This window comes from Rana temporaria, chromosome 8 (genome assembly GCF_905171775.1).
Source record: "Rana temporaria chromosome 8, aRanTem1.1, whole genome shotgun sequence".
NCBI lineage: Eukaryota > Metazoa > Chordata > Amphibia > Anura > Ranidae > Rana > Rana temporaria.
The window spans coordinates 38,398,991-38,410,440 of NC_053496.1; the positions used below are offsets into that span (position 1 = coordinate 38,398,991).

The 11,450-nt window shown below is 44.5% G+C and overlaps 1 protein-coding gene across 1 annotated transcript in view; it reads left to right on the plus strand.

Moving 5' to 3' along the window:
- Positions 1 to 258: 258 nt before the first annotated feature.
- Positions 259 to 11,450, plus strand: part of GPAM (glycerol-3-phosphate acyltransferase, mitochondrial) — a 98,585-nt gene continuing 87,393 nt past the window's right edge. The window contains 2 exon segments of the mRNA XM_040322139.1: positions 259 to 334; positions 10,370 to 10,537. Of these exon segments, the coding sequence (XP_040178073.1) occupies positions 10,442 to 10,537 (96 nt within the window). The 5' untranslated portion in view covers positions 259 to 334; positions 10,370 to 10,441.

The window sequence follows — 11,450 nt, forward strand, 5'->3', positions numbered from 1 at the left end:
GACAAGAGACAGTTTATTCATTTGTAATTCATTTGCAAATTACTAATATAACAAGCAAACAAAAGAATGCAATTCATGCCAATCATATCATAATTATATTTATAATAATGATGATGGTATGTGATGCTGTAGCTTTCCCCTGCTGTACTTATAAAGTCACCTCACATAACACAATATGCATGAGAACCTGGCTGTGCCCACACTAAAGATGGCCGGCCGGGGGCTCGGAACCGGGCGGTGACGTCACTGCGGAGCGCGGCCGGTGGGCCGGGCAGAGGGGGAGCGGGCATGTTGCACACATGAGCCGGGCGCCTGAGTGGAGAAGGACGGAGCGGTGAGTTGTCTATGTGAAGATATTGTATTGAGGGGGTGCGTTAGGTGTCTCGCCCGCTTTCTTAGCGCCGGGTGTCATTGTCTATAGAGAGCTGTGTGTGCGGCATCCCTATACCGTCACCTCCTTCCCCCCTCCATAGAGCTGTGTGTAGTATTAATAGCCCGGAGATAAGCCGATCATCTGCTGTGGCGGACCCGGGGTGACCTTGGAGCGGGCCGATCCCCCCCATAGCGGAGTCCATCATCTCCCCGATCCATACATCCCATCATAGGAGCAGGTGATGGACCCCCTCCCTGCACCATTCTACCACCGACCGTCCGTGTCCGTGTCCGCTCTCTATACATCTCTTCTGTCACTCTGAGACCTGACACTTCCGCTCCATTCCTCATCTGTCATGACTGGTCCTCTGTACATCCCAACCTGTGGCCCCAGGGACACACAGCCTCTGGTGTATATATGTGGGGCCCCCGGACCTCAGTGGTGGATTCATATGTGAAGGGCCTCCAATGACAGTGACCTCTACCTGTCTCCTGAACAGTTTCCCACTCTGTGTCCTTCATCACCACCACTGTCTATCACCACACGTGTAGTCTGTCCACAATCACCGACAACCAATCCATATGTGTGTCATGACTGGTCTGTACCATACCTGTCACGACTAATCTACGTGTGTCCTGATTGGTCTATATCTATACCATATCTGTCATTAGCTGTCACAGCCAATCTACATGTGTCATGACTGATCTATACTATATCTGTCATGACTAATCTACGCGTGTCCTGATTGGTCTATACTTTATCTGTTGCAACTGGTCTATATATGTCATGAGTGGTCTATATATGTCATGACTGGTCTATACTTTATTTGTTGTGATTGGTCTTTTTATATGTCATATCTGTCCCAACTAGTCTACATGTGTCATGACTGTTTTATACCATATCTGTCAAACTGGTCTATCACCTGTCATGACTGGTCTATACTTTATCTGTCACAACTGGTCTACATCTGTCATGACTGGTCTATACTTTATCTGTCATGACTGGTCTACATCTGTCACGACTGGTCTACATCTGTCATGACTGGTCTGTACTTTATCTGTCACAACTGGTCTACATCTGTCACGACTGGTCTATACTTTATCTGTCATGACTGGTCTACATCTGTCATGACTGGTCTATACTTTATCTGTCACAACTGGTCTACATCTGTCATGTCTGGTCTATACTTTATCTGTCACAACTGGTCTACATCTGTCATGACTGGTCTATACTTTATCTGTCACAACTGGTCTACATCTGTCACGACTGGTCTACATCTGTCACGACTGGTCTATACTTTATCTGTCACAACTGGTCTACATCTGTCATGACTGGTCTATACTTTATCTGTCACAACTGGTCTACAATCTGTCATGACTGGTCTGAACTGTATCTGTCACAACTAGGCTACATGTGTCATGACTGGTCCTATACTTTATCTGTCACAACTGGTCTACATGTGTCATGACTGGTCTGAACTTTATATGTCACAACTAGTCTACATGTGTCATGACTGGTCTGAACTTTATCTGTCACAACTAGTCTACATGTGTCATGACTGGTCTATACTTTATCTGTCACAACTAGTCTACATGTGTCATGACCTGTCTGAACTTATTCTGTCACAACTAGGCTACTTGTGTTCAGATTGGTCTACATATGTCATGACTAATCTATGCGTGTCTTGATTGGTCCATATACCATATCAGTCATGACTTGTCTATGCTTTTATAAGTCATGACTAATCTACACGTGTCACAACTGGTCTATATATGTCATAGTTAGACTAGTTTATACGCGTATCTGTCACAAACAACTAGTCAACAAGTGTCCCCATTGATCTACATCTGTCATAACTGGTCTATATCTTATCTGTCATGACTAATCTACATTGTCATGACTGGTCTATACTAGAGCTGCACAATTTCTGGCTAAAACAAGAATCACAATTTTTTTGCCTGAAAGATGGATCACGGTTCTTGAGGCGTAACATCATCTTTCACATTAAAACAAAAATTGGGGCTAACTTTAACTGTTTTTTTTTTCATTCATTGAAGTGTATTTTTTCTCAAAAAGTTGCATTTGAAAGACCACTGGGCAAGTACAGTGTGACATAAAATATTGCAGGCAATTGCTATTTTATTCCCTAGGGTCTCTGCTAATATATATATTAAAGCGGATCTCCACTCTAAAGTGGAGTCCCGCTGATCGGAACCCTCCCCCCCTCCGGTGTCACATTTGACACCTTTCAGGGGGGAGGGGGGTTGCAGATACCTGTCTACAGACAGGTATCTGCACCCACTTCCGGCCCTACGATACGGCTAAGGACGGGTTTTTTCCTTCCTTCCCGTCCGTCCGCCGTGGTATGCTGGGAACACTCGCTCCCAGCACACAGCGGGAGCCAATCGGCGGGCGCAGCGCGACTCGCGCATGCGCCGTAGGGAACCGGGCAGTGAAGCCGGAGCGCTTCACTTCCTGGTTCCCTCACCGAGGATGGAGGGGGGAGCAGGCAGGGTGACGAGCGATCGGCTCGTCATCTGCTGCGATCGGCGCTGGACTCCAGGACAGGTAAGTGTCCTTATATTAAAAGTCAGCAGCTGCAGTATTTGTAGCTGCTGGCTTTTAATATATTTTTTCCCGTGGCACATCCGCTTTAATTAGGGCTGTTACTGCTTACAATTTTTTTTTTTTTTTTTTTTTTTTTTATCGATTAATCGACTATTTCGATTAATTATAACGCACATACAGATCCAACTACTTTAGCTGATCTCCTTGCAGCTGATTCCCAGTGCAGATACCAACCACTGAAAAAATGGATAGCAGGATACAAAAAACACACAAAGGGCAGCGATGGGAATAGCATTAAAAACATTTATAGTCTTCAAGTAGGTTACAAAATAAATATTGCACTGGAGATAAAATTGATGTAGCGGCATAAACTGTAAAAATGGTGCGAGTAATATCCAAACGGTTGCAAAAGCAGTCATAAAAACATGCAGGTTAGGATGAAGGAAAAAAGCTGGGACAGCCGCACTCCAAAAAAACTCCTCCTTTAATTAAAAATCACAAAATACATGCCACAGCAAAAAACAGCACAACAAAAGAAAAGCTGACGTTTCGCACTATGCCTTAGTGCTTCTTCATAGTCATAAAAACATGTAGCTAAGTATGATACTGGTATAAAAATGTGTACAATGATACCACTGCTGAATCCAGATGAGGAGAGTTCACATCAGTCCGTCGGCATGTAGATGTCCCATGAAGGGGAACTCTCACAACTCCTAGTGGATGGCTGTAGAATCCCAGGTTGATAGAGGGAAGTGTGGCAGGTAGTAAGGTCCCGCCGGCATGCAGATATGAAGGCACAGCAAAGGAGCCCTTCAGATGGACACGGCAAGCCCCACCCGGTGTCCGTGACATCACCGGATCTCCGACGGAACTCCCTGAAGCCCGTAAGCCAGCGGAGAGGTGAGTACCAATCAAAACAATTTTGATCGATCAAAAAAATTTACGATTAATCGTGCAGCTCTAGTCTCTACCATATCTGTCACAACTAGTCTACATGTGTCCAGATTGGTCTATATGTCTTGACTGGTCTATACTTTATCTGTCCCGACTAGTATTCATGTGTGCAGATTGGTCTATATGTCATGACTGATCTATACGTTCTCTGTTGTGATTGTCTATATGTGTCATAATTGTCTATACCTTATCTGTCACAACTAATCTATGTGTGTCATTGACTGTCTATACTTTTGCAACTGGTCCATATATTCATCACTGGTTTATATATTCAGGCTGTCACAACTATCTACGTGTGTCCTGATTGGTCTACATGTGTCATGACTGGTGCATACCATATCTGTCACGACTGGCCTATACTTTTATCTGTTGAGAATAATATACATGTGTCCTGATTGGTCTACATGCTACAAAAAGGTTTCCTCTAATGCAAGGGTCTCAAACTGGTGGCCCTCCAGCTGTTGTAAAACTTCAAGTCCCATCATGCCTCTGCCTGTGGGAGTCATTCTGGTAACTGTCATTCTTGCAATGCCTCATTGGACTGTAGTTTTGCAACAGCTGGGGGGCCGCCAGTTTGAGATGCCTGCTTAATGGGACTTTAGGGGACAGGGACTTCTTTAAAGATGAAACATGGTTGATCTATCGGGTTGAGGTCAGGCCTCTGTGCAGGCCAGTCAAGCTCCCCACCCCAAACTCCTCATCCATGTCTTTATGGACCTTGTTTTGTGCACTGGTGTGCCATTTATGTTGGAACAGGAAGGGGCCATCCCCAAACTGTTCCCACAAAGTTAGGAGAATGAAATTGTCCAAAATGTCTTTGTATGCTGACACCTTAAGAGTTCCCTTCACTGGAACTAAGGGGCCAACCCAACCCCTGAAAAACAACCCCACACCATAATCCCCCCTCCACCAAATGATTAGGACCATGCACAAAGCAAGGTCCATAAAGACGTGGATGAACGTGTTTGGGGTGGAGGAACTTGACTTGCCTGCACAGAGTCCTGACCTCAACCCGATAGAACACCTTTGGGATGAATTAGAGTGTGTTAGAGTGCACCGGAAGTCTCGCACTGATGATGGCCAACAAGCCCCAAACAGCTCTGTACATGTTGACATAAATAGCTCCATAATTGTAAACCAGCTCTTCTGGATGAACAGTTTGGGCTGGGAGTGTAAAGGGATGATTTGCATGGCCCCTCCCACTTTTCTAAATAAAATAAAAATAATTGTCCTTCTGATAAACGTGATAGGTGTGGATTCCTTGAGCTATAAGAAGTCTCAACTTTCCAGATCCAAATAAAGTAACACGTCTGTATAAATACATTTCTGACATGTCACAATATAGATCAACAGCTCCGCCCTTTTATCATTAACCGCTTATCCCCCGCCCGCAGTCAAATGATGGCGGGAGGCAGACCCTATTGTTCTGGGTGGAACGCCATATGACGTTGGCGCCTTTTTAAGACTCTAGGGGGGCGCGCCCCCAACCGCCGCGTCACTGGGGACCCGATGCGCATCGCGCCGCCGGGCACTCGCGATTGCCAGTAACTGAGCAGGGACTGTGGATCTGTGTGTGTAAACCAACGTCCTGTCAGGGAGAGGGATGGCGTGTCTCTTGTACATAGGGACAACCATTGTCCCCTCCCCCCCCACAGTAAGAATCACTCCCTAGGGAACATGTTAACTCCTTGATCGCCCCCTAGTGTTAACCCCTTCCCTGCCAGTCACATTTATACAGTAAATCAGTGCGTTTTTATAGCAGGGATCGCTGTATAAAATGTGAATGGGTCCCAAAAATGTGTCCGTGTGTCCGCCGCAATATCGCAGTCATGATAAAAATCGCTGATCGCCGCCATTACTAGTTAAAAAATTAAGAAATCTATAAATCTATCCCCTATTTTGTAGACCCTGTAACTTTTGCGCAAACCAATCAATATACGCTTATTGCGATTTTTTTTTTTTTTTTTTTAACCAAAAATATGTATCAGCCTAAACTGAGGACAAATTTGAATAATTAAAAAAATAATGGATATTTATTATAGCAAAAAGTAAAACATATGGGCTAGATTCAGAAAGAATTTACGCCGGCGTATCTATTGATACGCCGCGTAATTCAAATCTGCGCCGCGTATCTTCTTCCTGTATTCAGAAAGCAAGATACGCCGACATTAGGCTAAAATCCGACTGGCGTAAGTCTCTTACGCCGTCGTAGCTTAGTTGCATATTTACGCTGGCCGCTAGGTGGCGCTGCCGGCGATATCAGCGTAGAATATGCAAATGAGCTGGATACGCCGATTCAGAAACGTACGTGCGCCCGGCGGATTTTTTTTACGTAGTTTGCGCAAGGCTTTTTTTCGGCGTAACGTTACTCCTGCTATATGAGGCATAGCCAATGTTAAGTATGGACGTCGTTCCCGGCGTCGAATTTTGAAAATTTTACGTTGTTTGCGTAAGTCGTTATCGCGAATAGGGGCTTTGCGTAAATTATCGTTCACGTCGAAAGCATTGACTATTTGCGACGTGATTAGGAGCATGTGCACTGGGATACGTTTCACGCCGGCGCATGCGCCGTTCGTGAGAAACGTAATTACGTGGGGTCATGTTTTATTTACATAAATAAAAACCGCAGACGTGATCAAATACCACCAAAAGAAATCTCTATTTGTGGGGAAAAATTTCATTTGGGTACAGGTGTTGCATGACGTGCGCAAGTTGTCATTCAAAGTGTGACAGCATGAAATGGCTTGGACAGGAAGGGGGTGAAAGAGTGCCCTGAGGCAAGTGGTTATAAAGCCATGCTCGGGGCTCCTGTCAGTGACTTTCCCAGGCTGAGATGATGTCGTCAGTCTGCTGCAGACAGGAGGAGGCATTTCCTCAGTCTCCCCTCCCTGCAGTGATCAGATTGTAACTTTGTAGCAAGTAGAGAGCACCAAAATTTCGGGGGCGGCCAAAACATATCGGTGGTGTTATCGGCATTATGCCAAAATGAGTAAAATTTAAAAAGCCTAGGATGCATTAAAGTGAGGTTCACCCAAAAAGGTTAATTTTTAACATTAGATTGAGGCGCATTTTGTGAAGGGGAATCGGGTGTTTTTTTAAAAACAAAGCATTATACCGTTTTAGAGATAGATCTTCTCCGCCGCTATCCGGGTCAGTAACGTGCTCACCCCCTCCTGGGAACTACATCTGTGTGGCAGGACGCTCTCTACGTGTTAGAGACTTCAAGGAGGTTTAATTACTGGGCGTGCCGCAATGCATACCTTAGAAATGTAGGGCTAGATTCACGTAGAACTCCGGCGCGAACGTTCCCATTTACGTTACACCGCCGCAAGTTTCAGCGCAAGTGCTTGATTCACAAAGCATCTTGCCTGTAAACTGTGGCGGCGTACGTAAATCCGTCCGGCGCAAGCCCGCCTAATTCAAATGGTGCGTGTATCATTTAAATTAGGCGCTTCCCTCGCGAACGTACTGCGCATGCTCCGTTTTTGTAATTTCCCGCCGTGCTTTGCACGAAATGACTTCGCACCGACGTAATTTTTTGAACGGCGACGTGCGTTACGTCCTTCCTATTCCCGTATGACTTGGGCAAAAAAAAAAAAATCTAAATTCGACGCGGGAACGACGGTCATACTTTAACATGGCTAGTTTAAATATAAGCCATTGAAATAGCATGCGTAACTTTACGACGGGAAAAGCCGACGTAAGAGAATGCGACGAGCGTGCGTAGCTTCGTGGATCGCCGTAAAGAGGCTAATTGGCATACCCGACGTGAAAACGACGCAAAACTCCACCCAGCGGGGCCCGAAGTATTGCATCCTCAGATCTGAAGCCGTACGCCTGTCGGATCTTAGCCAAATGCCGTTGTATCTTTGTTTGAGAATTAAAAATAAAGATACGACGCGGCAAATTTGAAAGTACGCCGGCGTATCAGTAGATACCCCGGCGTACTCACTGTGAATCTGCCCCATAGTTGTTACATGAACGAGCGCCGCAAACCAGGAAGTGAATGAGAGAACAGAAACTAGAACGCCGGAGGTGATTATAGATGAAGGAATTTAAGAGGTATTTACTCGTTTTTTAACAGAATCATTACAACTATTCTGTCTGTCTACCTTGGCAGACATTAATGTCAGGGTGACCCCCCGACATGCGACATTTGGCTTGTCATTTTTTTTGGGTAGGGGGTGGGGGTCATGGGTGCCCTTTTTTAGTAGGAGCACCCACTTCCTCCCCAGGCGTCGTGCCACCAGATGGAAGATCACCCCCCACCCCCCCCACTCTATCTCCCTGCAATCTTCTGGGACTCGTCACAAAGGATTGCCTGCCCATTCACAGCACGCAGCGCGGCTCGCCCCACAGTTAGGATTCCGGGGAGAGGTGCAAGGCTTTGCACTCTCCGCATTGCTGGATCGTGAGACAGGTGAGTGTCCGATTATTAAAAGGCAGCTGCTACACTTTTTGTAACTGCTGACTTTTAAAATGAGTGGAACTCCGCTTTAATGCATTTATTCATTAAAGGGGGCTGTAAAGGGTAAACATTTTTCCCTAAATAGCTTCCTTTCCCTTAGTGCAGTCCTCCTTCACTTACCCTCATCCTTCCATTTTGCTTTTATAAATGTCCTTATTTCTTCTGAGAAATCCTCACTTCCTGTTCTTCTGTCTGTAACTCCACACAGTAATGCGAGGCTTTCTCCCTGGGTGTGGAGAAAGCCCTCTGTGAGGGGGCAAGCAGGAGAGTCAGGACACCCACTAATACACAGCTCCTTTCTCTATCTGCAAAGTAGAGTGTGTCCTGACTTGCCTGCTCGCCCCCTCCCCCCCTCAAGATGCTTCTCCACACCAGGGAGAAAGCCTTGCATTACTGGTGTGGAGTTACAGACAGAAGAACAGGAAGTGAGGGATTTCTCAGAAGAAATAAGGACATTTAAAAGCAAAAATTGAAGGATGAGGTAAGTGAATGAGGACTGCACTAAGGTAATGGAAGCTATTTAGGGGATTTTTTTTTTCCTTTACAACCCCTTTAAGGCAGTGGTCTCCAAACTGCGGCCCAGGGGGCCAGATGTGGCCCTTTTGCTGTACTTTTATCTGGCCCCAAGGGGACCATTTCATCCACTGATACCAACAATAGGGCATAATTCCACTCACCGACACCAATGATGGGGCACAATTCCTCCCTATGAAGGAACACAATTTCTCCCAATGACACCAACAATTGAGCCCAATGATGGGAAACAATTTCTCCCAATGAAGAGACACATTTTCTCCCAATGATCGGTGCCATTGAGAGGAATTGTCCCCTATAACAAGGCTCAATTTCTTCCAATTACACAACTGATAGGGCACAATTTCGTCCAATGGCACCAATGATGGGGCACAATTCCTCCCTATGAAGGAACACACTTTCTCCCAATGATGAGGGGCAATTTCTTCCAATGACTCCCAATAACTCCAATGACGGGGCACAATTCCTCCCAATGACACCAATGATGAGGCACATTTTCTCCCAATGATTGGTGTCATTGAGAGGAATTGTCCCCTATGACGAGGCTCAATTTTTACCAATGACACAAATGATGGGGCACAATTTCGTCAATAACACCAATGATGGGGCACAATTCCCGCGCCAATGACACCGATGATGGGGCACAATTCCGTCCAAGTGGCATCCAATGATGGGGCATCAATTCCTCCCTATGAAGGAACACAATTTCTCCCAATGACACCAGTGATGGGGCATATTCCTCCTATTGACGCCAAATTACGTGGCATTGTTTTTTCCCACTGACACCGGGACCTTCTCTATTCCCAATGGCCGCAGTCCGGCCCTCCTGAAGTCTGAAGGATAGTAAACTGGCCCTTTGTTTAGAAAGTTTGAAGGCCCCTGCATTAAGGTGAAAACCTTCTGTAGTGCAGCACCCGCCCAATCGTTCCATGCGCCCATCGGTCTATTCAGACGGAGACGAGCACATACCCACACGGGTTTCCCCTCAGAATGCGTCTCTCAGAAGGGGGCACTCATAACGGGGTGAAGCGCCACTGGGGGCACCCCTGAAAAGGAGGATCGGGGCCACTCTGTGCAAAACCCTTGCACACAGGAGGTATGTATAACATGTTGGTATTTAAAAAAAAAAAAAAAAAACCTTTACAACCCCTTTAATCTCTATTGATTGGTCAAACTGTGTGTAATTAATTGCATCTAATGTGCTAAATTGTAGTAGGGAGCACATTTATTTCTTTTCTCCATGTGTAATGATTGCTCGCTTACTATTACTCAGTAATCACACTGCTCCTGGGAGAATATCAAATCTGATTATTGAAAAAAAATTGGCCCCCTGTTTTTTTTTTTTACATTGCACCTTCCTCATCTCCCATGAAGCCTAGGGATTATTGTAGAAGGGAAGGTCGAGTGGTCAGCCCATTGCAGAGGCCGGTGTGGTGTGACTGAAGTGTTTCTCTATTATTGTGTCCCTGCAGGGAGGGGAGGCGGAGGAGGTCGTGTCTCTGCACTGAGCAGCCTGCAATCCTGGATCTGCTAAGCTGACAAAGATGGAGGATTATTCCCTGGGGGGAGGTGAAGGTCGCTACTCTCCAGCCTGGTGGATTGTCCGGGCGGGGAGGCTGAAGAACTGCGGTGAAGAATGGGTGAGTGAAGATCCATCATCTGTCCCGCCGCCGGTAACGGGGTGGCAAAGTTTTCCTGTGTGCTCCTTGCTTTTCCAGCCCCAACTTTATATAGAGAAATGTGCTGTGGCGTCCTACATCTCACCAGCCAATCACATGTTTGTTCAGTAAATAGTAATATTCTTCAAAGAAATCTTTTACAATAATCTAAATAAACATTATTTTTATTTTTTTGTAATAATTATACTTTTAATAATAAAGCAATTTTTTGAACCGTATGCTCTGATTTCCCCATTGGGATTTTTTATAGATATATGTTTTTGTTTTTTTATTTGTAAAAATTATTTTATGATTCCTCAAATCGTATATGTTTGTTTGTACGTGTTTCTTATTTAAACATTATTATTTCAATTCTCTGAAGATTCAATCAGTTGTTTTTTTGTAAATGGAAAATAGTTGGATTTTTTAATTGTGACTGAATTTCTAAATAGAATAGAGTTTTCTGATTTTCCCCATTGGTATTTAATACAGATAAATGTTTATATTGTTTTTATGTGAACAATCATTATTTTAATTCACCAAATAAACATCACTTTACGAAATATTTTTTATTTTATTTTGTTATTAAAAATGTATTTATTAATCCAGGATTTATATGGCGCCAACTGTTTGCTCAGGGCGCTTTACAAAATGCTGGCAGTACAGTTGCAATACAATTTGGTACAAGAGAAATCGAGGGCCCTAGCCCATTTTTTTATATATATTTATATCTAGATGTCTATATATAAAAAAAAATATATATATATATATATATATAATATATATATATATATATTTTAGAGATAGATGTGTGTATATATTTATATAATGTGTGTGTGTGTGTGTGTGTGTGTGGTTTGTGTGTGTGTGTGTGTGTATGTATGTATGTATGTAT